General features: G+C 48.2%; 9 protein-coding genes across 9 annotated transcripts; 4 read left to right on the top strand and 5 right to left on the bottom strand.

Moving 5' to 3' along the window:
- Nucleotides 1–540: 540 nt before the first annotated feature.
- Nucleotides 541–1335, bottom strand: ONS95_014914 (uncharacterized protein; the record flags this gene model as incomplete). The annotated part of the gene is made up of 1 exon (XM_058508599.1): nucleotides 541–1335. One exon carries the CDS (start codon nucleotides 1333–1335, stop codon nucleotides 541–543), a length of 795 nt encoding a protein of 264 aa, XP_058356286.1.
- Nucleotides 1336–4864: 3529 nt separating this feature from the next.
- On the top strand, nucleotides 4865–5566 carry ONS95_014913 (uncharacterized protein; the record flags this gene model as incomplete). The annotated part of the gene is made up of 2 exons (XM_058508598.1): nucleotides 4865–4992; nucleotides 5128–5566. 2 exons carry the CDS (start codon nucleotides 4865–4867, stop codon nucleotides 5564–5566), a joined length of 567 nt encoding a protein of 188 aa, XP_058356285.1.
- CDC48 (AAA ATPase cdc48) lies at nucleotides 5003–9667 on the bottom strand. The gene is made up of 5 exons (XM_058508597.1): nucleotides 9043–9667; nucleotides 8963–8990; nucleotides 8847–8902; nucleotides 8541–8790; nucleotides 5003–8485 (listed from the first exon to the last, which is right to left on the bottom strand). The coding sequence occupies exons 1-5, from the start codon at nucleotides 9093–9095 to the stop codon at nucleotides 6953–6955; spliced, it is 1920 nt and encodes a 639-aa protein (XP_058356284.1). The 5' UTR covers nucleotides 9096–9667; the 3' UTR covers nucleotides 5003–6952.
- Nucleotides 9668–10000: 333 nt separating this feature from the next.
- On the bottom strand, nucleotides 10001–10449 carry ONS95_014911 (uncharacterized protein; the record flags this gene model as incomplete). Its single annotated transcript, XM_058508596.1, has 2 exons — nucleotides 10001–10328; nucleotides 10376–10449. 2 exons carry the CDS (start codon nucleotides 10447–10449, stop codon nucleotides 10001–10003), a joined length of 402 nt encoding a protein of 133 aa, XP_058356283.1.
- A 2777-nt stretch (nucleotides 10450–13226) lies between these two features.
- On the bottom strand, nucleotides 13227–15049 carry NDE1_2 (NADH:ubiquinone oxidoreductase; the record flags this gene model as incomplete). Its single annotated transcript, XM_058508595.1, has 3 exons — nucleotides 13227–13300; nucleotides 13361–14665; nucleotides 14722–15049. The coding sequence occupies 3 exons, from the start codon at nucleotides 15047–15049 to the stop codon at nucleotides 13227–13229; spliced, it is 1707 nt and encodes a 568-aa protein (XP_058356282.1).
- Nucleotides 15050–16346: 1297 nt separating this feature from the next.
- On the bottom strand, nucleotides 16347–17351 carry ONS95_014909 (uncharacterized protein; the record flags this gene model as incomplete). The annotated part of the gene is made up of 5 exons (XM_058508594.1): nucleotides 16347–16421; nucleotides 16573–16696; nucleotides 16745–16863; nucleotides 17051–17074; nucleotides 17259–17351. 5 exons carry the CDS (start codon nucleotides 17349–17351, stop codon nucleotides 16347–16349), a joined length of 435 nt encoding a protein of 144 aa, XP_058356281.1.
- A 582-nt stretch (nucleotides 17352–17933) lies between these two features.
- On the top strand, nucleotides 17934–21678 carry ONS95_014908 (uncharacterized protein). The gene is made up of 4 exons (XM_058508593.1): nucleotides 17934–18100; nucleotides 18216–19690; nucleotides 19749–20085; nucleotides 20134–21678. Exons 2-4 carry the CDS (start codon nucleotides 19112–19114, stop codon nucleotides 21225–21227), a joined length of 2010 nt encoding a protein of 669 aa, XP_058356280.1. The 5' UTR covers nucleotides 17934–18100; nucleotides 18216–19111; the 3' UTR covers nucleotides 21228–21678.
- Nucleotides 21679–22103: 425 nt separating this feature from the next.
- ONS95_014907 (uncharacterized protein) lies at nucleotides 22104–23576 on the top strand (the record flags this gene model as incomplete). The annotated part of the gene is made up of 1 exon (XM_058508592.1): nucleotides 22104–23576. The coding sequence occupies one exon, from the start codon at nucleotides 22104–22106 to the stop codon at nucleotides 23574–23576; it is 1473 nt and encodes a 490-aa protein (XP_058356279.1).
- Nucleotides 23577–25735: 2159 nt separating this feature from the next.
- On the top strand, nucleotides 25736–26161 carry ONS95_014906 (uncharacterized protein; the record flags this gene model as incomplete). Its single annotated transcript, XM_058508591.1, has 1 exon — nucleotides 25736–26161. One exon carries the CDS (start codon nucleotides 25736–25738, stop codon nucleotides 26159–26161), a length of 426 nt encoding a protein of 141 aa, XP_058356278.1.
- Nucleotides 26162–26854: the final 693 nt, after the last annotated feature.

The raw sequence follows: 26854 nt of genomic DNA, 5'->3' as shown, positions 1-26854 counted from the left end.
TGAAGAAGTCCATGAATTCGACAAGTAAATGCAATATAAAGGCCACCTCAGATTTCACAAACAGAAACGCAAATGAACACTGGGTTTTCGCAAACAAAAGAGCAAGTATAAGCAGAGTACAAACAGACTGGCAGACTGGCATTCTGGCTAAAGCAGAAAGGGGTAAAAATGGCTGGTTCTGCTTCACGTGGAAGGAAACATGTCCATACCAGGTCAAGGACAGTCGCCAAGGCTACCTTCAGCCCTTAGCCTCATATTAGTCTGCTTGTTTGTGCCATGGGGCTTGTGTATTCAAACTGCTTGATTGTAAGGTAATCGTGGTATCTAACAAGAAAATAATGCCTGACAGCATGCTGCCCAAAACCTTGAACGCCATGTTGCTTTGTCTGATTAAGACGACAGCTAATGATAGTTCTAACCACTCAAACAGTGTTGCCCTCGTTTCCAATATCCAACCTCTCAATAGCCCAAACGTGTATAGACATTATCGTAATCATCGGACCCAAATTATCTTACAATCCACCCCTGGACTCCGGTATGCTACCGTCCGAGGAAATATCCTGCCCAGGCTAGCACTAAACCAACACTGAACACTGGGTTATATCCAATCATGTTCCCACCGCTCGCTATGTCAAAAGGGCTTCCTCCTCCCGAGCCAGGATCGGGTTTTGGTGTGGCCTTCGATCTCGAACTAGAGCTCGCAGCTGCAGCCGCTTTGTTGGAGGTGGTCGTAGAAACGGGTACAGCCTCCGGAGTTGTTGTACTGGAGGCTGTTGTCGCAGTCGTCTGAGGTGCCTCGGCCGTTGATGTTGTCGACGTCGTGAAGACGGCTGGACTGGTCGAGGATGCCATCGAGCTCACAATCGATAATGAGATTATTGTTAAAGAAGACCGAGCAGTTGTGCTCGCTGTCGGTTGTACTATGACAATGGAGCTTGTTTTCGGTACTTGAACGCCGGGACTCGATGTTGGTATTGTCACAATGATTTGCGGAGTTGCAGATGTGCTGCTTGTAGAGGTTGTCGTCGAGCCCAATGTTGGGCAAAGCGCAGCCACGATCCCTCCGCTCTTCACAATGCCCAGTAGTGTACTTGGGTTCACCAAAATAGTTGAGCAAACATCCTGCACATCTGATTGTATGTCCAACAAGTTCTGAACGCAGTCATCTGAGCACCCCTTGTTGAAATCCTTCTTCTTGCAGTCGCTTATTTGTGTGTCGTACGTTAAGAGGCACGATAAGGGTATGGCGGTTGATGTGATTTCTTGAAAGTTTGAGAGAGAAAGCGCCATCGCGCTGGGAATCGCAAGGAACAAGGCAAGGTGATTCCGCCGCATTATTGATAATGCTCGCCGCCCAGTTCGCAAGCAGATCTTGAGAAAGACAATTGAGATGTGGCTCCGCACCCACAGCTGGGGCTGTCGACAATAGATAGGAGCGTAGAACAATGACGGTAGCAGGCAAAGAATTGACCAGGAAGAGCTTCGAGATGTTCCCAGTGACACAGTAGAAGTCAAGGGAATATGCTTCGTCGAGCCAAACTCTGCACGTTTGAGATGAATTGGTTTGACAGCTCACCTCCCACGGTTCTCCTGGGTGTTTGCGACAAGAAATGTCAGATGTGGCAGACCGAGCGCGCAACGTAGGTACTCGAGTACTCTTTGCGACCCCGTTGCCTTCGGAAAGGGATGTTACTGGGTTCTTGCTGGTTTCTGGAATGACGCAGTAGCTTGAGGCGACACAGTGTGCAGAGCTTGGGACGAGGCACGGTATGCGATACTGATCGACGCGTGCTGCAAAATTGCTGGACCTGGAATTTCTTTGCGCGGGGGTGGGTTTGAGCAGAGCTATGCAGAATGTAGAGAGATCTTTGGTAGGTTTGTGTGTGAAGCAAGAGAGAATATAAGGTAATAGAAGAGTTGAGCGGAAAGGCAGGCGCGACAGAATGTAATGAGGGTAACGAATGTAATGGACAGGTCCAGCCTTGAGTCCCTTCAGCAGCACCGGACGGCTTCAGAATCAGGGCAAGGAAAGCGAAGAGACAGGAGAGGAGAGGAACGAACGAAGCTTTTCGACGAAGGAAAGGAAAGGGATGGAAAGGACTTCCCTGCCTCCCCCTCCGCCTCCTCCTCCGCCTCCGTGTCGTACAGTACTGTTCTGTAGCTCATGAACAGTGACCGTGGATCGTGAATCGTAGACCAAGAGATGGCTCTGAACACAGGAACCATTCATCATGCCGAGACTTGGGCCTCGGGCAAACCAAACAGAGCGCCATCATTGGACACAGTCGAGGAGAAGATCTTCGGCAGAACCAATCATAGCTCTGGCGGTCCCGGGTTGCGATGCTTCTTACCATCTTTGGCCATCTTTGGATGCCCTTGAAACTTGTGTGCCGTTTCAGATGTTTTGGCGAGTTTGGGAGCGCAGCATTCGGTTAGAAGAGCCGACCAGGGGCAGGGGCAGGGAGGGGCAGGGGCAGGGGCAGGGGAGTGGCTGAGGGGTTCGTGAATCTTGATTCTTGATTCTTGAGTCCCGTCCTGGTCCAGGTCTGTGAGGCAGGCGCGGGCGTCCCCACATGGCCCACACACTTTCATCCGCACCTGCACCTACACCTGCACCTGCAGCCTTTCTTGTCCAGTCGCTCCCCTGATTATTCGGCCCCTGCCGAGTCTGCCTCTGCCAACGGAATCTTGTCCTGACGTTCAGAACAACCGAGGATGGACCAAGTGAGCCCAAACACCATGATCGTGACCGTGACCAACGGATCGCAACAACCCAGGGCAACCTGTCTGCCAGACCAATTCCCCGGATTCTTGGTCCCTCTCGTGCATGACCAACCTGGACTCTCTAGCATTCTTCAGGAACAGCCGTCATCTTCGCAGCTGGCTCCATATACTTTCCTCGTCCTTAGGCTTTCCAATCTCGTCTGATGGTGGTTAGCCATGCGAATCTCCTGAGCCCGCTCTCCATCCATTCTCTTTTTGCGCCGTTCCCCGCAAAGTCAATTGCCTTATGCCTTATTGCACAGCCATACTAGTTCTATGTGTGCCGTCATTTTGCCAGAACCTTGAGATCCGTTATGAGCTGTGTTTAGCAGTGGCTAAATGACAGCTCTTGGCATTGTCTTCACAATGTCTATCTTCGTCCATCAGCTGGACGATCACAAGGTTGACTAGTCTGGGCACCGGTAAGGCCGATTGATATTGATCCATTGCCCTTATGAGTGAAGTGGGCCGGCGCTCAGCCTTGTGGGAAGGATCTATTCGACGTCATGGGGTTGCTTCCTTGGACCTTTGTGGCCATCTCCACTGAGCGGACAAGGCTCCGGAATTTAGTGCAGAGGTTATGATTATAAGCTGACATATCCTTGGCTCATACTTCTTGTAAAAGCCAAGTTGGTCTTACTGAAGCAGTCGAGCTCCTGTCCATTCCCACGGGAGGTTTTGCCAGTGGTTGTTTTAAACTTGACTGCACGGCCTATCAGACCATTCGGAATCCACAACTGCGCACCGAGGATACAAAATCTCCGATGCGCCACATATTGCAGAGTTTCTCTACTGTTTCTATGAGCACGAGTTGGGAATAATGCCCTTGATTCGAGTCAACGGTTGTGTCAGTTGCTATGAGCGAGTTCAATAATTAGTAGAAGTCGCTGACGTGGATGATGAAGTCAACGGGGGAGAATGGGCTAGAATATAAGGGCATGGTACGCACACATAGGCAATCCCATAGGACGTGACTGCCTGTTGGGTTGAGGGAGAACTCATGAAGAACGAAGGGTGGTCCTCCTCGAGAAAGTTTGAGCTGGAACACTTCTGTACTCAGAGAGCTCCCAGTTGGCTTCCGAATACCAAATTGTGGCAACTCACAGATAAGGCATCGTATGAAGCCACCAAATCTCTTGACATTACTTGCAACGAGCCCAGATGTATTTTCATGGAATTTTCTGACATGGAATCTTCTACCCGTACGTTCTCCAGAATTGGAGATGTGCTCAAATCGATAGCGTTCATGAATGACTCACAATTCGAAAACAGTTATCCAGACGAAAGCGGAGGTATGGACCATTTACCTCTGTTCAGCCTCTTCTACTGGCATGTTTCATCTCGAAGTCAAACTGAGTGGCATGTTGAATCGATTCCCTATTGGTGAGCTTAGTGAGAAAAGTAACAGCTCCATTTCACATTCGAACCTTTCAGTGTATGAAGTTCTAATCCAGATTGGGAGAGCAATATAGATTTGGCAGCTGCGAATAGCCATCTCGACAAAGTTGCACTTCAAGAAATCTACCATAAGATTTTCGGCTGTTTCTTAAACTAATGGATACCTTGCGTCTACTGGTCTTGTGAAGCGTGCATCAACAATACTGTGATTATGTTTCCATTGAACCAAAATTTCAAAAAAACATAGCTCATCTTCGACAAAATACTTAGTGTTATTTCCACTATCTACATTGACAAATATGAAATTCGAGTCCTGCACTTCACACTGCCATCCTCTGAAGACACCCAGATCTGATTGGTAGCCTTGACCTTACATAAACACCCGCCCCACCTCAGCCTTGCCGACCTCAGACAGGGCAAGGTTCCAACAAAATACCCCCAAACTCGATATCAGAACGCGACAATAGCATCGCCCCTCATAATAACAAAACATATTGCACATTGTACACAACTGTCCCGAGCCTCCAAATATTCAACCTCAATAACTTTTGCTTTTCACTCTCTGATTATCCAAGACAAATTTCAACCCAAGGGACAAAGCAACAGCAAATACCGAGCTTTGCAACATTCAATTGCAAGACAAAGGCTTTCTACCAGCAATTGAGCACAGGTCACAACACAATCTAAAAACGCATAGAACGGAATGGCATCCGAGCCCACGACACCAGTCCGCGTGCCAAAGGCAGCTTCAACGTACACACCCACAACACAAGATGCAGATCTAAGGTCCCAGATCAACTCAGTGCTCTTGCGAGATGGACATATCACAAAGTACATGCCCTCCCTCTTTTCGACTCGGCTAAATCCAATCTGTCTGAATATTGCACGAATCCAATCCTTGAGACGATTCTCATCACAGAAGAATAATTCACAAGAACCATATACTGACTTAACCTTCCCATTTAGAATCCACGACACCCTCCTTCACACCCTGCACTCTCACCCACAAAACTGGCCTACCCTCCTCCAGAACCACGCACTCTCCCTCCTTCGCTCGGGGACATGCACAACCTTCCCCGACCTAATGACACGAGTTCTGCAAGACATAAAGGACGACACAGAAGCCTCAGCTGCACATCAGCAAGCCCAATCACAAATAAACTCCTCAAGTTCAAGTACAACAGCAGGCTCGCAATCGAGTTCTCTTCTGAAGGGAAAATCAAATGGTGTGACAACAACGACTGGTAGTAATGGGAAGTTTGGTAAGAAGAAAGGGGAGGATGGTGGGATGTTTGTGGGGAAGGGGGAAGGAGGGCAGAGTTTGGCGTTGCCGAGGAGTGTGGTCGAGGAAGGGGTGAAGATTACGAGGGAGTGTTTAGAGGCTGTCTGTGAGGTTGATGAGTGAGGCTTCACCTTCAAAGGCCATACAGATGGAAGGAGCAAGGTGTATATCCTGTGATGTGTGGTGGATACAGGTAGAAGAGAGATGTATGTTGAGTGGAAGAATGTTCTGTACTGAGTGGCTCCCTTAAACTTGGATTACAGAGAGGAGACAATTCTTTTCTCGGTATTAGAAGTGGCGAATCTATGCTAGACAGGCATAGGTACTCAAGCCAGTCGGTGTCCTGGAATATGGACCAAGGGAGGGAGGAGATCATAGTCACACGATCAAGGCATATCTCGGCGTTCGGGTCTGGTTCGTTCATGTCACTAGACACAACAACATAGAAGAATGCGTAAACAGGAATAAAGAGGAGTCTGTATTTGGCAACCTGCTTTCTTCCTTTCCAATTTTAGGTACCCCTAGGTCAGTAGCATTCAAGCTGCGTACCACTGCAGCTTCAATACATGGGAAAATTGTCAGTGTTAAAGTATGATGCGCACTGCTCACACCGTCACGTCACATGACAAGGCCAAAGATTCATGAAAATATCTTTTACTGGACAATCTATTGATTCAGGCACTATGAAGATCGAAATGCATTCTCCAACGGACTAAAAATCTCCGCGGCTGCGCCCAAGACATGAGAGCATAGCAAAATATTGAGATCATTGTCCGGAACCTTGGGATTGTAGACTTCTCCCAACTCCCAAATACAAGTCTAACCTGGGGAAACCACCTTCAGCCCAGCCCATGAGAATCTTCCGTGCATGCATGCAGAAAAGAAAATTAGAATACAGATGAATTAGTCGTAGAGACTATCATCGTTGCCCGCGTCACCAAATCCACCAGCTCCACCTTCGGCGTTAGCAGCTGCCTCTCCAGCCTCAGGAAACTTGAAGAAAGCACCGGGTCCAGAACTCTTCATGCTTTGAGCGAATGCCTCATATCGTCGAATCTCGACATCAGAGACGGAGCGTCTGGCCGAGGACATGGCCTCTTCGAAATGAGCCTTGGTCAATTGTGGAACTGGATCCTCAGCATCCTCGTCTTCCATATCGATATCCTCACCAGCAGCCTCACGAGCCTTGCGACGCTCAATATCTAGCGAAATGGCCTCCTTGATGGCAAGCTTGACGGCACGTTGAGTAATGAAACCCAAATCGGCACCAGAGAAGCCGTGAGTCCGGGAAGCAATGTAAGCGAGATCGACATCAGGGGCAACGGGTGTCTTTCGAAGTTGTGCCTTAAGGATACCAGCACGGGACGATTCGTTGGGAAGAGGAACGTAGACGAGGGTATCGAGACGACCAGGTCTGCAAAGAGCATTGTCGAGCTGCTCAGGTCTGTTGGTAGCACCAATGACGAAGACGTTCTTCTTGGAGGTCATACCATCCATTTCTGTAAAATTTCAATCAGCTGTGTTTAATAAATTGGAGCCGGTGAACTTACCAGTCAAAAGTTGATTGACGACACGATCAGAAGCACCACCAGCATCACCATTGGATCCTCCACGTGACTTGGCAATAGAATCCAACTCATCCAAGAAGACAACGCAAGGAGCAGCAGCTCTGGCCTTATCAAAGATGTCTCTGATGTTGCTCTCGGACTCACCGAACCACATACTCAACAGTTCAGGTCCCTTAACGGAGATAAAGTTTGCGGAACACTCATTGGCAACAGCCTTTGCAAGCAAGGTCTTACCAGTACCAGGAGGACCGTAGAAGAGGACACCACGAGATGGTGAGAGACCGAACTTGAGGAACTTTTCGGGGTGGTCGACAGGGTATTGAACGGACTCGATAAGCTCGCGCTTGACTTCCTCGAGACCTCCAATATCGTCCCAGCGAACGTTTGGTACCTCGACAACTGCGACCTCGCGGAGAGCAGATGGGTTGGACACACCAAGGGCGAAGCTGAAGTTGTCCATGGTGACACCCAGGGAGTCGAGAACCTCGGCATCAATAGTATCCTCATCAAGATCAATGAGATCCATCTTTTCACGAATTTGTTGCATTGCAGCCTCGGAGCAGAGGGAAGCAATATCGGAACCAACATAACCATGAGTCTCCGAAGCAATTTGCTCAAGATCGACATCATCGCCCAACTTCATATTCTTGGTATGAATTTGGAGAATCTCAAGACGGCCAGTTGGGTCTGGTATACCAATATCGACCTCACGATCGAAACGTCCGAAACGACGGAGAGCGGGATCGATAGAGTTGGGTCTGTTGGTGGCAGCCATAACAACAACATTGGATCGGGCCTTCATGCCGTCCATGAGGGTAAGAAGTTGGGAAACAACACGGCGCTCGACCTCTCCGTTTGTCTTGTCTCGCTTTGGTGCAATAGAATCGATCTCATCAATGAAGATAATCGCAGGGGAGTTCTTCTCAGCCTCCTCAAATGCCTTTCGCAGATTCGATTCAGACTCACCAGCCATCTTCGACATGATTTCTGGACCATTGATCAAGAAGAAGAATGCACCGGTCTCGTTTGCCACAGCCCGTGCCATGAGAGTCTTACCGGTACCTGGAGGACCGAACATAAGAACACCACGGGGAGGCTTAATACCAATAGACTTGAAGAGCTGGGGATGGCGTAATGGAAGCTCAACCATCTCTCTGATCTGGGCCATTTGCTTTCTGCATCCTCCAATATCATCATATCCGACCTCGTTCAAGTTACCCTCCTCGTCCTCGCGCTGAATAGGCTCGCCTTCGCAATGGATGACTGTATCTTGTGCAACGATCCCATACTCCGGGGGATCGACCTCCACGACCTTGAATTCTACCTGTCTCATACCACCACGGACTGTGAATAGATCTCCTTGTCGGACTGGTCGGTAGGCTTCGCGGAAATATGGGGCGAGGAAGACATCGAAGAGAGACCCAGTGAGGCCTTCGACGGTATCGGCGATAGGGAGGACTGCGATGCGCTTGGCCTATTCATATATTAGCATCTTGTAGTTGGAAAGCGTTTCTGATCAAAGTACTCACATATTTGATGTCTGGGCATGGGTGAACAGTGACGATATCGCCATGCTTGACTCGGAGGTTATGTCGAACGACACGGTTCATTCGGGCACTCCCATCATCCAAATCATCATCTGCGAGCACAATCAAAACTGTATCCTTGCGCTTCTTTCCCTTCACCAATACAGTATCGCCACGGAATAATTGTAAAGTCTCCATAGTGTTGTTTGAGAGGGCGATAACGGAGTTGTCATCATTAATAGCATCCGTGACCCTGTTGCCACCTTGTCAGCTTTGGAGATCCAAGAGATCAATCTGTGAGATACTCACATCAAAGAGTTCGGCTTCTTCTTCTTCTTGAGAATGGCAGTCGCCGTATCATCGGTCTGGTGCAGGTGTCAGTCTGTGGAGCTCAAACGGCTGCATGGTGGCGCGGTTTAACTTACTGCCTTGTGCTCAGCACCAGAAGCATCGCTACAGAAGCCATCAGTATTTGCCTACGAGTATACACCCAAGCTCGACTTACTTGAGATTGACCTTCTTCTTGTGCTCGACATGATCAGGTTCACCGGCCGCCATCTTGAAGGCTGATGATCAAGAGATCGGACTTTGTGTATAGGTCTGTTTGTTGTTCGCTCTTGTCGCCGAAACTGGGGCGGGGAAGATGTGAGAAGGTCTTTGCAAATGATCGTCGAGATCGAGTTCGAGGTGGAGGAAGGAAGGGATGAAGTTGTGGGAGGAAGAGTTGTGTTGAATTCAGGATGTGTTCTGTCGAATGCAGGTAGGAAATACCCAAGAGCTCAGGAACGAACGCTCGCTTGGGACTAGCGTGCGAACATGATAGAAGTGGACAGAGGTTGCCGTAGCCGCTTAGAGATCTCACCAGGCAGCGCGAAGTGCGTGGCCAGCCTAATCTGATCCGGTGAATGCGAGAAGGGGTGCGACAAGAACAGATTTACTTCGTACCATACACTCCGGACTCAAAAAGAACGCTCAAGAAACTACGAGTGACTTCACGTGGCAATATGTCCATTCTCTGAGGCAAAACGATTACATTGTCAGGGAGTAACGCCAGCTAAAAATGCTGAGATGCTCCTTGATGATGTAATAATTGACAAGGCTGGAATGAATCGTGATATTTGGCACAAACGAGTCATGTATTGATGATCTTCATGAATAGCTAAGTAATGGGTCCAACTCCAACCTCTTGTAAACTGGTGTACCTCATGCTTTAAAACGTCCAATGGACACGGGAGCAATACCAAACTCCTGCAAATGGACCCTACAAAATATGGGAAAGAAATAAGTTTCCAAGCTCTTTTCGAGAAGGGTTGAGCTTCTGCCCACTTCTTCTTTCAAAATTCAAACATTCAGAACATACACGACCAGGTTTTGACATCAATGGATGTTCCGAAGGATTGTGGCACATCAAATAAGGCCAATTGAAACCGCTTCTCTCGCCATCGTCATTGTAGATCCTGTACCTAAACAGAGGTAAAGCGGCGTTGAGGTACTTCGGGCAAAGACAATTCACGTCTCGTTGACGGCCAGGTCCCAAGTTTTTGTCGCCAGCCGATGAATTCCATGTTCGGCTTCTTGGCCACAGGTAAACAGTCCAGCATTCCACGAACATCAGGAGCTTGATGGACATGCATCTCCATCATTTCTCTTGTCAATACGGCCATGCCTGTCCGCATGGCGCCTGTGGCAATGCTTTCATGTCTGTGGTTCTGAGTATACATAGTTTGGAGCCATGTTGAGAAAGGAGGAATTTGGGAGAAGATATGGTTGTGTGAGGAAGAATCAACCGACCTATAGTTATTAGCCAACGGATGTGAAAGAAGGCATCGTAGACATACCCAGCGTTGGACGAGGTTGCCGATATTGCAGAACCGTTTCTAGCAATCTTTGAGAAGTTTGAATTGGCTGACATTTGAGTTACAATCGATAAGTGTTCAATATGTTCAAAAGACCTCGCAGGGTGGCTAGTCTCAAGGTGATATTGATTGTCCACGAAGGACTCAAACAACGAGAGGTCGAGAGTGTTTGCAGAGGATGTGGGGTAGAGAAGCTGACAAGCCGAGAACATCGATAGAGGGGGTAAATGTTCTCCTTATACCTTTTGATTCTTGTACAAATCCCGCATCCTCTGGCATCGATGTGATGTTGTTGGGTTGTAGCTGTCGCCCAGCGTATCATGCGACGCCTGAAAGCACTGCCTCATCGTGACCTCCAGAAAGGGCCCCAAATTCGCTGCGCATGAGGAAGGGTGGCTGATAACTGTGATGAGATGTGATGCAACAGGACATCTTGCAATAGATTTACTATTCCTGTTCATGCGCAATTGAAGGGGTTGCATGCGGAATATTATTGTTTTTAGTAAAGGAAATGGCGGAGTGTTAACGTGACTGTGAGAGGGTGAGAGGCAATGTTCAACACCTTAAGCTTGAGGTAGATGAAGCTTTGGTGAGAAGTGGAAAGCTCATTGTGCCAAGCACGGCCGTGTCCAGCCTGTGGAGGAGCAGCTCGAGGCTGAAGCTAGAGCTGAATCTCCTCCGCTACGCTGCCACACCACCAATATTGTAGGAGGGGGAAAGAGCACAGGAAACCCTTCTTGAAGCACGCCCTTCCTGTCTGGAGTTCTAGAATCTTGATTTGGTCAGGATTTGGCAATCAGCCACCGGTCCTCGATCGATTTGGCTAAAGTATAAGTAACCGCAAGCATGATACCGGCCATGATGTTCTGTCCCTTTGCACCTACCGACTCATCTCAGTTATCAGCAGCAGTCGAATTTCTTATCATCCAATCTGCTGATACCGGTTCATGCCCTTCACCAACTGAGATACCAACAGCCCAGAGCGCGCAATTTGTTGTCTTTTTCCATGGCCCGGTTTTCCTGGCTTCATTGATCTCGAGTTCTCAATATTTCCTGCTTCCACACGATTCATTCTGTTTTATGTCCGGTCAGCTACGATTTATGCGCATCTACACACGTCACTTGACAGGACCAGACAACAATACACTGCAGCCTGGCTTCTCTGTCGATTTATTGCCGGAAGCCCTGATGGAGCATACGACACAGTCTTGCCCAGGTGCTTTCTAGATTACTTGATGGCTCTAGACTACGGCTGCATAACAATAGGGTTTGCTTGTGGACTTGGTGTTGATGTACGAAGGACCTCAAAAGAATTCTACTTCTCGTACCTTTCGTACTCCTCCGTTTATCCATTAAGCCATGCTACAAGGACGCCTTTGCCAACCCATTTTGCGTCTAAGTCTCTTTTGCGACTACGTTTAAACTTATTGCACACATCAGGGTTCATATTGTTACTATTCACTCCGCTAACTTTGAGACATTGCTACATCCTCTTGTTTGGTTCCAATTCTCGCGAGTAAATTAGACATATCATGCTTAGACATATCATGCTTAGACATATCATGCTTAGACATATCATGCTTAGACATATCATGCTTAGACATATCATGCTCTTTTCGCAATAGGAGTGTTTATCTGCGGGATCTCAGCCTCATCCTGAAATGCGTTCAATTGGAACTTCGGAATCTTTTCAGATTTGAGATTTATGCACTTAAAGCTGTTCCACCTAGACCTCAATATATCAAGATCTGGAATCTGAACATTCTCCAGAGAATACAAACAATGTTAAGCCAGGAGGACAAGAGATCCACAAGGTCAGCACTTTTCCTGGATGATCTCCAAAACACAACAAGACTGAAATGTTACGAAAGTTTACAATTTCTCGCATTGCTCTCTGGCAGGCGGGGGGAAGGATGGGCATATCTGCTCCCAAGATCGAGGAATATGACGGAGTGCTGTGCGACTTCATCTATATCTATCCAATCAAGACCCCTCTTGATCTGCTGCATACCCTCCATAACGCCCTCTAGGGTTCGCCTTTCACACGCCGCAGAACTCTCTCCACCCACTCTCAACCCTCCAAACAATCCTTATCCACCTCCTCACAGCTGACCACCCATACCTCTATCAATTCCCTCATCCATTATCCATCCAACCATTTCCAACCCATCGCTCTCGCTCTTCGCCCTCTCGCGCCCTTTCCCAAATCCCATCTAATCAGACTGTCTAAAATCCACTCACAGGGCGAAGGGGCGACACAGAAGGGCGACTCGGTTTCAGGGCGACCAACGCCCTCCGATTTTACGACATGCAACAAAAACTTATACATTCCTATCTCACTGCATCAACTGGAAGGGAAACAGTCAATAAAGCCGATTTAATGGTCAATGTCTCGTGATATTCAGAGGCAGCACGTGTTCGTCAGAGCCTCTCGCCCGAGTTGCCCCGAGATCAGAAGAAAGGAAGAAGTATCTGCCGATGAGCGAGGATAAGGTACGGAGTGGGTCGATAATCACGCGTTAGACTTTTTGAAAGTATTTCCTTGGGCTGAGATGGAAGAATTCTTTCCTTCGTTCTCATTTCTTCTCATTTCATTCTGTCCCAACCTTTCTCTCCATTGGTGGGAAATTCAAAGGACAAAAGAGTAATAAACGGCATCCTTATTTACATACACCACCGCACCGCCGTCGGTTGACCTGTCTATCCCAGAGTTTCGTTATTAAAAGAAATGAAGTAGTACACACAGCTCGCCCGCTTCTCGCGTCTCGTCTACCTTCTGGCCCTGTCTTCAGGCTCCTCGACTACATTTTTGCTCTCCGCCACCATTTGTTGTTTACTCTCGGGATACGTCACGGCCAAACGCTTTGGACTTCAGCCAGTCAAGGACCACTAGAACACGATTGCGGGCTAAGAAGGATGATTGTTAATATGGAAGGTATCTTTGAAAGGGCATGGCTGGTTACTTACTGCTGAAGCACATGCTCAGGTACGCACTTCTCCAGAAGAGATACGTCAATCCACCACCGGTAGCAAAGTTGCCATTCAACCAGCTCACATCAGCCACCGCTCTTTCGCTACCAATGTAGGCCAAGGATCCTTGATGAGTATAATGGAACGGCTTAATGTCCTTGATCCGACGCAACTGCTTCTCATGCGACTCGATCTGCTTTGCGACTTCGGCGGTATTTCCAGGCTGGAGGTTGAGGTTGGAGCTCAGGTCGTGGATTTGAGTCTCAATGGCCTCGCTCTTAGCCATGGTGTTGAAGAGACGGGCGAGGAAAGCTCCTTCTTGAGAAGCAACTTGGGCAGTTGGGGCGTACCCGGCAACGGCGCAATCACCAGTGGCCCATATGTCCTTGGTACCTTGGACGACAAGGTACTCGTTCACAGCCAAGCCTCTTCTCGAATCCTTCTGTGCTGGAATGGAGGCCATCAGGTCTCTAACAACAGGTCGGACGGCGTTTCCGGTAGCCCAAACAAGGAGACCATACGGCATGACCTCCATCTTCTTTTTTCCGTCAGGGCCTGTTGCCTCAGCCTCAACAGTTGTCTCGGTGACCTTCTTGACGGCAGTCTTGGTCATGATGGTGATCTTCTCCTCCTTAAAGGTTGACTCGGTGTATTCGATTAATTGCTTGGAGAACATGGGAAGGACGTTGGGAAGAGCCTCGATCAGGGTGACCTTGAACTTGTCACTGATCTCCGGAATCCACTTCTTGATATCCTGGTCGAAGAAATCCTGGAGCTCACCGGCGAATTCCACACCAGTAGGTCCACCGCCGACAACAACCATGTGAAGCAGACGCTCAACTTCCTCTCGGGTTTGGTCCTTAAAGGTAGCAGTTTCCACGCAGTCCATGATCTTCTTGCGAATCGCTTGGGCATCGCCAATTTCCTTCAAGAAGCAAGAGTGTTCTCTAACACCAGGAATGCCGAACGTGGCATTTTCGGCACCAACACTGACAACAAGCATATCATAGGCAACCTCAGTCTTGCTGGAACTACCCTTGATCTCAGAGTTATCGTCAATGTAGACAACCTTTCTCTCATGGTCAATCTTGGTAGCCTCTGCTTCGTAGAATTTCACAGCAGCCTTCTTGTGTCTGGTTATACTTCGTATTGGCTCCATAATGGATCGATGTTCGACTGTGCCAGTTGTGCATGATGGTAGAAGGGGAGTGAAGAGGAAGTAATTTCGTGGAGAGATAATGATAACATTGTAGTTCTCAGTATCGAGCTTCTTGAGAAGGGATACCGCACCCCAGCCAGTACCTATTTATAGTCAGGGCCCGTAAAGAGAGTATAGAGAGTCCCAATGGAGTGGGTACCTAGAATGACGAGGTTCTTCTTTGTTGGATCTGGCTCGAATTGGTCATCTGGATGTCTGAGGTCGTAAACACCATAAGCTAGATAAGCCGTTCCAGCAATCGCAGAGAGGTATGTGAGGCGCCAAATCGTCTTGAAGAATGGAAATCTCTTCGACTTCTTCGCTGGAGCAACATCTGCGTAAGCGCGACGAGAGTTCTGGTTCAATCTGCTCCTTTCCAGGAGCATCCGGGAGGTTGGTTGCGCACGTGGAAGTGATTGAGATGACGTCGCAAAGGATCGACGAGTTGCTGAGCTGAAGCCAATTGACGAGGCAGGGAGCCTCATCATTGCTCTTGTCGTCGTGGACGCCATGCCTCCAGTTAGGAGAGAGATGGAAGGAGAGTGCAGTTTCTAGGGAAGCTGAAGATATTTTGCTGACTCTGAGCAAAGCTCTTTTTGCTGAGCTTGGTCCAGGTCGCTTCCCACTAATCTATGGGCCACTGGGCCAGTCGACAGGGGTGGGGCTTTAGATAAGAAATTCGGCGAGAATAAGCAACTCAGGTGCAGCCGCTCCAATCCAATCCAGCAAAGCGTGGGATGGGATGGGACAACAAAAATCACTCAAGCCTCGTACTTACCAGAGTGCAATTTGTTCGCCATGAAAATTTCTCGTTCCTATTGAAATTCTGTGAGTCACTCAAATAAAGGTTTTCTATCTCATCTTGTCTGTGACTTTCAGGGCAAATGGAACACTCACGGCGTTCATTCCGACCACTTGCCGAACCCCCGAACTTGACAATTCCAGCACGTCTCTCTTCAGTCGTCTCTATTCTCTGTTCTTCAAGCAACCTCATTGGTCTGCTGAACTCAGTCTCACCCTCATTCCCGTACGTGCTAGGTTGAGCTCCATTGAGTCAATGTTCTCGGCTGGCCGAATCCGACGGCTCTGCGGAGATTCTAAGAAGGTTCGTTCATCTCTTCAGGGCGAGCGCTTAATATCTTCACTTCGACCGAGAGGGTTCTAGAGGCTCGCATAGCCACAACGCTTCTTCTTGACCGCAAGTAGGGTCTCCTAGACAATATGCGTTGCTGAATCCACATCCTTCCATCGTCCGAACATAAAAGGAAGTCAATTTGCCTAGATGCTCTTACAGAGTTCATAGCTATTCTATGGCACCTGTGTCAAGTTGTCAGGTTCGTTCATGATATAGAACAACACTCTTCTGATTATCTTTTAAGGCAGCTTCTGTGGTTCCCTAACCATGCAGTACAGCTTACAGATATCTCCTTCATCATCACAGTCCATCTGCTTCACAAAATGGAATCCCATAGCCTCATATATTTTCATGTTCGGTACATCTCGGCTGGACTCGAGATAGCACCTCTTTTCCTCTTCATCCGCCATCTTCGTGACTTCCCGAGCCAGCAGCTTCCCAATTCCTTTCCCCTGCTGCCCAGGCAAGACCACCATAATATTTAGGAAATAGTATCCTTTGGGATCTGTCCATATCTCGGATTGAGCCTCAGCTTGCCTTGCTTTCCAGATATAGTAGCGCTGTCACAGTTTAGTCATGTTTTGATGGAGTCGAGAAAGTGGAGAGTCGTCTGATGGAGAGAAACGGGTAAGAGGGCCTCTCACCAAAGCCTAATCTTTGCATCGACTTGTCAGGTCATAGGAAACTCTCCCCGCCGTGTTGACATTCGCATCGAGAGACCTCCCCTGTTATCGTTTGTGAACTCACTCGAGGCTCAAGATCTCAGGTAACGCCCTAGGGTCCAATCTTGACGTAGCCAGCATCGAGACACAGGTCATCGACAGCCTTGACCACATCTGGGTTCGTTTCACCAAGCCATGAAACAACCTTACGCACCTTGACATTCAATCCACCACGGCCATACCAAAGATTCATTCCGACCTGTTGTGTCCACATCTTCCACCCCTCCCACCATTCTCCCCAGGTTTCTTTCCTTTCGACAGACCTCGGAGGCATCCACCTTTTCATCCGTCAGCCCTTCGCAGATACCTAGAAGTCGGTCACCTACATGGCAATTCCTAATACCTTCTCGTCATCATCGGAGTCCTTTGCCACATAAAACAGTGCATTGCGGATGCCCCATCGACAACGAATCCCTAACGATACCCTGTTTCTGATCAAATTAAGCTTTGATCACCAGACATTAGCCACCTGACCAGTTGCTGTAAAGCATGAGAGAATCATAAAGTCTGCCTTGCGGCAAGGCACAATTTAACCTCACACTCCAAAACAAAATCTTTATGTGAGGACGATGCGGCAAATGCCAAGCCACCCATGATTCGACGAAAGTCTTTCCTCGAAAGCCGAGACTCACCTTCGGTCGGTCGCTATACACCCACTAGTAAACCAGAATCAGCAACATGTTTCTCGGTGGGCGATGCTGCTTCAGATGATAACGGGATATTCCTTCAAATCGACGATAGCCGACCCCAGAAGCCCACTTCGGCGGACGAGGTCAGGGACTGATATCTTGACACCAATGCCTACATGAAAGATACAACCAAGGACAGTGAATTCCTTACGAGATTGTAGGGATCATCAGCAAAAGCTTGTTGGATCGCAGTTACCGCGCCCGATATATCGGCCTCTGACAAGCGTGAGATCTGGATTGTCATCTTTACTGGTTACCAGCAAGCCGAAGTTCCTGTCTCGCGTTTGGACGACTCAAAAAGTGGAGGAGATGCAGTTCAATTTCATTCGAATCTAAAAGGTGGGGTTCTTATGATTTGGTCTTAAGGTACGATAAGCCAGATAAGGTAAGGAGATGCCGCTACTTGGCGTAAGCTGGCTCCTTTTTGTGTTATACCAAACCTCTTGGAATGATTCTCCGCATTAAGCCTCAGCATCCTATTAGACCATGGAAATGCTTGCAAAACTCTCGTGACTCTTCAAGATCGGACTTTCTGTCGTTACCTGTAGACCTCCAAGTCACCTCCAAGTAGCCAGGACAGCGATGCTCTACAGCAGGATAAGTGTTGCTGTCAAATAAGCGCTTGACGAAGATATTTCAAGCATTCAGATAGTTTCGTTACCACACTTCACCAAATGAGGAAATTATTCCGATACAGATTGGCATGTGTGCGGTTCGTCGTAGTCTAGAGGGCGTGATGAAGTTGGAAGACATTTTCAAGGGCTCGTCTCGAAAATCGATATGAGGGGAGACGATCGTCGACCCCGAGATGAAATACCTTCGTAACCTCAGTATCTCCAACGAGCCAAGGATTCAAGTATATGAACAGTCCACTTCCTCAACTCTTAATTAATACGTCTATTCATGAGCTCGTCGCCCTATTCACTATTCAGGCTGCATGATCATTTAGATGAGCTTGTTTGAATAAGATCTATCAACGCTCTTTCTGACTAGGTGCGTTTTATGATGTCCTCGGAGGCTGGAGACTATGAGAAGTCGGAGGAGTCAGGCCATCGTCAAGACTTGCTTGCTTGCTCAGTGTTTCCTCGCAAGGCTGACGAGTAGCAAGCTGATCTGGTGCAGCGGCATCTCCTTCCTCCTCCTCCTCCTCCTCCTCCCTCCTCCCTCCTCCATCCTCCACCGATTCTGGGCTCTCCCTTCGGCTTGGCCAACATTTATCCGCAGTTAAAGCATAGAAAGTTGTCCCGGCATGGAGCTTTTGCGGGGCACAGACTGGAATTTGAAACAGACAAAGCCGCAGACCCCCAGCCCAAACACGAGCCCTGTCTCGCTTGTATCTTCTTACCATGCGAATGCCGTCCATCCTCACCAAAACTTCTCCACCGCATATCCACCACTCCACCACAACACAGCGTAAGTTGCGCAGCAACGCTTCTTGGTGGCTCCATATGCTCAATGCAATGCTGGTCCCTGCAATAAGGATCGCCCGCAAGGTCCATTCCAGTGCTGCCTGGCCTATGGATGGCTCCCAGCTCGCATACAAGTGGAGCGAGTACGTGTGAAAAGGGGAAATTTGCGGTCTCAGATCACTGCCAGACTTCACTCGCAAGGTCGCAACCACTGAGGTGAGTCGAGCTCAGCGTCGGCACGAGCTCTCCAGGATGTCGCATGTATTGTGAATCCACTATTGCACGAACCACGAAGCCCTCCGTGCGGTCTCCAGCGCCTCATCTCTGACGCTAGGCCCTTGAGACTACCTCTCTCGCCTTTCTCGCTGCCAACACCTAATCCACCTTGCAGTAGTCCTCGGGGGGCAGCAGCAGATCTTCGATCCTGGCATACTCTTTTCTCTTCACCACTCTTCTGGTCTTTCATTCTCTTCTTCACACGCTGGCTCGTGACTACATTCTTGGGTTGGAATCCATCTTCGAGAGAAGTTCACACTACAGCAACTACCACTTCTACAGATTTTAGCACAGCTGAACTTTTCGGGAGCATCATTGCATGCTCAGAGACCTCAGGCATTGTGGCGTACGACACTACGGAAGGCCAGCGAGAGCCTGGCAAGTTATGAATGCAACAATGGCGCCCATGGTATCAGAAGACTCGTTGGGAGAAGTGAGGAGGCGGCACGATCCATCGCATAGGTCACTATTGAGGAGGAAAGACGATGATGAGACGGATGACAACGACAGTCGAGGGAAACGAGATGATGATAGTGATGATGAGGAGGAGGAAGGAGACAAGCGGGGTGTTCGCAAGGACGACGAGGAGGATGATGATGACGACAATAACAGGCCAGAACAAAGTCCCACACTTCTACCACCAGCTCCTCCACCGCAACTTGTCTCGACAATGACCGTTCCAGGGGCAGCAGCAGCTCCTACAACTGTTGTAGTTGTGTCGACACTTACAGCTCCTCCTTCGGTCTCCACCATTTGGATGACAACGTCAATAATTGCAACACCATCAACACCCTCGAACCCCCCAGTCTCTACAAGTTCAACAAGTTCGACAAGTTCAACAAGTTCAACCAGTTCCACTGATTTACCAAGCTCACCGGTTCCCCCATCACCAAGCAACGTGAGAACTTCCCGATCTCTGGTATAGTTGACTAGCTTTCAATGCTAACATAATATAGTCTGTCTTATCTACTATGTTTCCAGCGTCATCTTCTGCACCGCCCGCACCGACACTTCCACCTTGGGAATCATTACCAAATATTGATGACAGACCTCGGAAGGGATTGAACACAGATGACGACCGGCCATATATGAGCACCACTGCCATGATTATGACCGCCACCAGTACCATCTGGACCTCAGTGATCATCCCCCAAACTGCCTTGGCATCTGCAACAGTTTCTGCACTGCCTGATTCGGATGGCTACCGCCCAGAAGGGGACCATAGAAATAGGGAGAAAAGTGGACAATTATCAGACTTGGCCGAGCACCTTCTGATTGCTGCGGGAGCAATTGGTACGTCGTGGTGGATATACCCCGTGAACTTTTACTGACGCATATTAGGTGCATTTATCTTGGTTGCTGCTGGCATTTATTTCCTTCACAAAATGAAAAGAGATCCGCTTACTGCTGTCCGAGATAGACGGTTCACCAAGGGAGGTCCTCGTGGCTGGTACGGCTGGAGAAAACAGGGACGAGGTTACATGATGGACGAGCCACCATATTACTACGGGCAGGAATATTCTTCGAACGAAAAGGCCATGTCCAACCAACAGCATATTGAACGACAGAGCGAGGTTGCTTACTCTCCTGGTGGGATGTCAAACATGGGGAATGGAGTTAATGCAGATGCATTGTCTCGTGCGAATTCTCAGCGGCAAGAGGCAATACGCCAAATCCTCCTGGACACTTCTGTCCCATATGTCCCTCAGTCCAACCATGCATCACCAGTCGTACAGTCTGCTGGCGTTTCTGCTACCCAGGCTTTCTACAATGTCGAACCCCAGACCACCACCTTGGCTCGAGAACCATCGAGTGCATATAGCAATACTGGCATCCAAAACGTACCCAGCTCGAGCTTGGCAGACTACAACAATACGGGCAACAAAAATACTCTGCTATCGAGACAGCCAGACACTCAGACCGCAAACCTTGCACGACAACCATCAGATGCCTTTGATCCTAACCCAAGGGAAGGCAATCACATGAGCTACATGTCGTCGCTATCTTCCGGCTTTGGCGACGGACTCATTATGCCCGAGCCAACGGTAAATGGGGGTGCATCACGACAAACATATCGCCAGTCTCGTAACCCCGGAATCTCCAGATTTTCTTGGTCCACCGCAACGCCCCAAAGTCCAGGACTGAAGGGTGATCGTGACACAATCTACACGACCACGTCCACCGACTCGGCACCACGATTCCGGACTGTCAACTCATGGGTCGCTCATCAAGCTGGCCGAGTCGATAAGAATGGTCAGACTGTTCCAAATATGCCACCGCTTCCGTTGACCATTCAAACCACTGGTTTCTCGGATCATCAACGGAAGCCCAGTGAAGATCCTGCTTTCAAACACCACCCAGGTGAAGAGATTGAGATTGGAAAGGGTTCCAGAGTACCAAGCGCCATCTTGGATAGGAAGACAAATGTAAATTAGGGGGTTTCATGAGCCCATGCATTGCATGTGGTCTCGTTCTGTTGTATATATAAATTTTCGAATCTCTGTGTCTGGTACCCAGAAGATAAAATTCAGCATAGCGTGGAGTTGGGAATGGAGGATGAGGCATAGACGGACTACAGCCAATTACTAATGTCCTGAAGAAGAGCAAGAAGAAGAAGAAGAAGAGATCGGAATCTGTAAGAAAGGAGGTTACATTGTACGTAGCAGAGGATGGGGAATCTAAATCTCAAAATACTCCCAAGGGTGCTCGTGTGAAATTGGTGCAGTGCGTGCATTGTGCAGCTCGCTTCATATATTGACATTTCAGAATCATCATGTGTTATTCAGGATGTTTCACACGAGGCATGAGGCGTACTCGCAAAGTTTGTGACCTTTAGTGTCTAATCGGACTGGTTCCTCGCATGACTTGCTCGTACCTTGATTACATACACCTCCGAGACGAGGGCTATGGAGGAGGAGGAGAAAGCGGAAGCCCTCTTTAGTGGCGCTGAAGCCTAGCGAAAACAAACTCCACCACAACTTCTGCTCACGTGTGTTTTAGCGCGGGCGGAACGCTATTTTTAGTCCGAGCACTCCCTGTCAATTCAGCTCAGCCTCACCACTCACGAGGACTTCCCCTTTGACTCGTCAGCCCCGCGAACTGCGCCAACCCAGCCGTTCGATACCTACCTGCATTTCTGCAGTGATGTTAATCTCGAACTTTCTTCTCGTTCCCAAACGAACAAAGAAAAACACCAACACTTCACCAACTTAGGTAGGCTCGCGAGGAAATCAATCAAGTCTGCTTGCCACTTACCAAACCTTGCTTGATACAACCGACGGACATCTGCTGCTCCTGCAGCTGCAAACAATATGCTGGACGAGAACCTTCCAACTTTCTTTATCAAGCCTTCTTCCGACAACCCCGCCTCTAGTACCATCTTCCTGCGAGAGAACGGCTCTGAACTGCAGCCCGAGTATACGCTACGAAAACCAGAACCCCACCTCCCAGCATCAAAGAATTGCTATGCTGTAGGACTCTACGACTCGTACAATACAGAGGTTCTGTACGCAGAGGTTCTGGTGCGTCCCGAATGGCAACAGCCCACTCTGTCTGCAGCCGAGATTCGAGCTCAAAATGGTGTTCCGCCTCCTCCTGTACCTATTGTCCCAACTGCTTTCACGATTCAGCTATATAACCCAGATCAACAAGTGGTTGTGAAGCAGATAGCTTCAACGTGGAACAGCTCGGCGTACTGGGAGTTTGAGATGCCACAGAATAGCTTTCGACTTCCCTCAGCCTCATCTCTAGACCGAAGCCAAAGCGATCCCGCAGTGTCAGACATAACGCCGAAAATTGCATTCAAGTGGAAGAGGGACGGCAAGCTGTCGAAGGATATATCTTGTTTCTTAGCGGGGAAGTCAACGGATGGCAGGAAGAATAAGGAGCCCGATATCACAGTTGCTATGTTCAAAGGAGTCAATCTCACAATCTACCAGCCAAATATGCATCGTGTTGATGTGGAAGACGTCAAGGGGCTCGAGGTGGTTCTGCTTCTTGGCGCAGCCGTCATCAAGGACATTTTTTTTAATGCCAACAGAGAAATGTTCAATATCAGTTCGCCGACTATTGGATCACCTCCTCCAAATACAAGACGGAAGAACAGTGGACCTGTTATTGCAGGGAAACCCAGCTCAACCACGCCTGTGATGTCCGGGGCTATGATGAGCACCCCGCTCCAAAGACCCAACAATGTTCCGGCGTCACAGATCCCTCCTCAGCAGCCTCCAAGACAACAACAGCAAAGCTCGCGACCTCCACCAGCGGATCCTCGTACACAATGGGAGATCGATGCTGAAACCGAACGACTCAAGAAGATTGTACAAGAAGAAGAGAGAGCTCGCGAGAAAGCAGACCGGGAAGAGCAAAAGCGAATCAAGAAGATGCTGGAGCAGGAAGAAAAAGACCGTAAACGACGAGACGCAGAAGTAGCCAAAGAGACCGAAAGACTGAGAAAGCAGTACGGAGTGACAGCCGTTGATCCAGGACCAAGGGTGCAGTTCGCACCCGCGATGCCGGTTCGGCCTCAAGCTTTACCACAGTACCAAAGTGCTCCGCATTCAAGACCCGTGCCTGTCCCGAGACCTCTGAGTACCCCTACTGGGCCTCTACCCTCTGTCAACCATGGATCAAGTAGTGGCTGGTTTGGAGGCTCTCCACCTGCCCTCCGACCGCAGAATAATAGCCCTTATTTGCAGGCACCTGGTAACTCCGCCGCGAGCTCAAGTGGCTTCTTTGGTTTGGGAGGACGGAAGATGCAGAAGAAGAGAAGTGTGTTCTTTTAGTTACTTTGTGATACCAAGTGCAGCATTTAGGTAGCATCAGTGGCGCTAGGTGACATTCGGCGTATTCATTTATAGGATGGATTTATTATTCTATATTACGAGCAATGATTATGAATGAAATGTTAGAAACAGCTACCCTGTTGTATTGTTACTTCATTCCTCTCTCTTCTCACTGCAGTCATCGACTTCGTTCATCTACTCGTTCTGGCGAACCGACCAAACGCATGGGCTTTTGTGTAGAATAAACATGAGTCAAATGACCAAGAGTTTTCGCCGAAGAGATTCGTCACAATCACCGTACCGAACATCAATATAGCTTAGGCAGGTGCTATACATGGTCCTCCCATGATTCATGTCCTCGCTATGGTTGATGCAACCCGGATAGTCGGAACAGGAGTCATGGGTACTTTGTCTTGAATCTCAAGTATCACACGAAATCCGCTAGAAATAAAACATGGGACGTCGCGCATATAAAGCCAATTCTTAGGGTGGCTGGCAGACAACTCTTGTCACTGCAGTAGGGGTGGGCAACGCGCTATGTTTTCTCCCTCAAGAAATGGCTCTTCATCATCGTTCAGGGTACAATCGAAATGATCTCTCGCATCATTAAGAAAGTCTTTACCAGCAGCGGATGATTTTCACAGTCTGCAGCCTACTGTATAGGAGATGCTGTAGCTCCATTTTTGTTGTAGCTTGCCGTCTCTGTCGCAAGTCCAAAGCCTGCCTCTAACCGATCTTGGTCGCGCTCTTAATATTAAGCATTGCCATGATCTGAGTTCCGTTCTCTAGACGTGGAGGCGAGGCCTAGCATTAGTTAATACCAAATGGAGCCGATTTTGTGACAATAGTGATAGTCATAGTGTAGAATTTCATTCGCAGACTGTCAGGAAGTGTGAGAGTTTCGTGGTTGTTTAGAGGTGAAGACATTTGCAATGTTAGATCCGATGTCACGGTTCTGGCCATTGATCATTACAGTAAAATTCAGATCGTTCACAAGCTTATACTAATTCATTATATCCTTTTTTTGTGTCTATAGCTTCCCTCTCCAGTCTTAATTTCTCCAGTGAAGCAGCTTCTGGTGAGTTGAAAGGCATTGTTGAAGTTAAGCGAGGACCCCCATCAGCTCTAACATAAACATAAACAAAAACGAAACAAGAAGAAGAAGAAAATGCAAACGCCGCTGGCAACCAAGAATGCAAAATAGTCTGAGAAAGAGCTTGACTGTCTCTTCAAAACATTGCCTGCCGCGAAGAATTTAGCCCCATATCGAAGAACGAGGGCGAAACAAACTACATGACTCAACTGGAAGCCTATACTCGAATGCGTACAAGGTTCCAGAGTACAAACGTAACCTAATGCGTTATTCGGTTCGGCCGTGATATTTGGTGTTCGTATACCATTCGAAATGGTGATAACAACCAGGTCACGCAAGGTCACGTCGGTGGCGCAGTTGAAAATTGCGAAATTGGTTATACTCTAGGTAGTAGAGAGTAAGTTATTGGTGGAGTGCACTCTCGTACCGGGCTCTAAATCAAAACTGCAACTTGCAGGCCAATTTAAGCATTTCATAGCAAAGCTTGTTGATAGATCAGTTGCAGGCCGACATAATCCACTGTTTGCCAAATGCGAATTAGAGAGTTCTCCTTGAAATTATCTCCGCTATCTAACATGAAGTCCAGGCTTGTTGTCCGAAATCCCGCCTCGCGGTCCATAGTTTCCTATGATACTTACAGGTTGTTGAAAAATTTATGACCACGAATCTACGATATCAAATTTCTATTCCAAATATCTTCCAGCATTGACGTGCCGCATGTTCATTCCTCCACAACGATGAGATTTCGAATCTGAGAACACTTTGCAAACTCCTGATAATAGGGATGTATTTTTGACTTCCATTTCCGAAATATGCTTCTTCTAATCCTCTAGTACACACGGCCCGCTTCTAAAATTTCTTACTCCAATACTTACCGCTCCGTCAAATGAACAAAATGACAAAGACATCCGAGCTACTTGCTTGGTTCATCATAAGCTGCTCCTCAGCCTGCGGGGTTTGTTCGATGCACCTACGATAGATCGGCACTTTCTTAACTCTCATGCGTGCGAAAACTCGGCACCGCTGTCGATATCGAGAGAATTGCTGGGGCTGATGGGCAACTTTTATGTGGGTGTATGCTACTTCGAAGTGCTCTTTAATGTGGGTGATCCGGGTGCTGGAAATGGATTCTAGCTTCAGTGAAGACAGTTTGTTGACTTCAGAGCAGATATTTATTCCATCACCTCAACGCGGACTCCAACGTGGGCTACTGCCTTTGGATCCCGTACCTAGCTCGTCAAGTCTGGCGATTTCTGACTTTCCGGCTCCAAATAGCTCCTTGGAGGCAATGGCTGCTGAGTATACAGATACTACAGTATGGACTACCGTGAATAAAGTTAACGGCATGGATAGAAAGCAGGACAGCGAGGCAAAGAAAGCTGTCAGTGAATTATTTTTATTTTTATACATTATGACGAAAAACAGACTGGCCTCAGGCTTGATTCAGAAGTGGCTCATGGTATCGCTTGCCTTTGATTGTATGACTATGTAGGTATGCGGCGAAGTTGGAGGGTATGGATGGTAAATTGGAGGCTGTGAGGGTTTTGAGGAGGTTTGTATGTTGCCGAGTAAAAATGTGACTGGGGGAATTTTGGAGGTGATCTACCTAGAGCTCCCGGCTTTTGATCAGACGAAGAGAAAGGGATCAATTTTCTGCAACACCGCATAGCTAAAAGAACACCCACTAGATAAAGGAGAAATGAGGAAGAAAGCTAAAAATGGCACCTGACCTGGGTTGATCTCGTGGTGGACTATGAAAATTTATCTCATAAATCAGACCCTCCTTGGTGATACATTCGCCCAACCCCCTTAACCGAGCCAATTAGAGTGGCTTAAGTGGGGGCGGGCACGAATTTTCACCGGAGGGTCTAAGGGAAAATAGTGGTTTTCGAGGGGTCCTACGGTAACTTTAGGTGAAAGAGACTACTATTTGATCAAAATACTAAAACAGATATATCGATACTTTAAAATTATCCGATTCTTATAAACAAAGGCTCATTTAAAAGCCCTTGTAATTCTCTATCTTTTAAGCTACTTCTTAAGTTATTTAGATTAGTAGTTCTCTTAAACTTTTGAAGTGTTCTTAAAGTAACTATATTTGTTCCTTAGAAATATACCCTATGTAAAGGTAGTGGTAACCACTTCTTTACTATACCCGATTAGGAAGAGTCTAGAGCTCGGCAAA

Source organism: Cadophora gregata (assembly GCF_030347475.1).
Source record: "Cadophora gregata isolate MNR1 chromosome Unknown scaffold_9, whole genome shotgun sequence".
Taxonomy (NCBI): domain Eukaryota; kingdom Fungi; phylum Ascomycota; class Leotiomycetes; order Helotiales; family Ploettnerulaceae; genus Cadophora; species Cadophora gregata.
The sequence above is the reverse complement of the archived record's forward strand: the minus strand, read 5'-3'. Positions and strand labels throughout refer to the sequence as shown.

Coding starts and splice junctions, on each gene's coding strand:
- CDC48 (XM_058508597.1), bottom strand. CDS start 9,095: ATGGCGGCCGGTGAACCTGATCATGTCGAGCACAAGAAGAAGGTCAAT. Junction 8,991..9,042: donor AAGAAGAAGGTCAATCTCAA/GTAAGTCGAGCT, acceptor TGGCTTCTGTAG/CGATGCTTCTGGTGCTGAGC. Junction 8,903..8,962: donor CTGGTGCTGAGCACAAGGCA/GTAAGTTAAACC, acceptor CACCTGCACCAG/ACCGATGATACGGCGACTGC.
- ONS95_014908 (XM_058508593.1), top strand. CDS start 19,112: ATGCTCAGAGACCTCAGGCATTGTGGCGTACGACACTACGGAAGGCCA. Junction 19,691..19,748: donor TTCCCCCATCACCAAGCAAC/GTGAGAACTTCC, acceptor AACATAATATAG/TCTGTCTTATCTACTATGTT. Junction 20,086..20,133: donor GATTGCTGCGGGAGCAATTG/GTACGTCGTGGT, acceptor GACGCATATTAG/GTGCATTTATCTTGGTTGCT.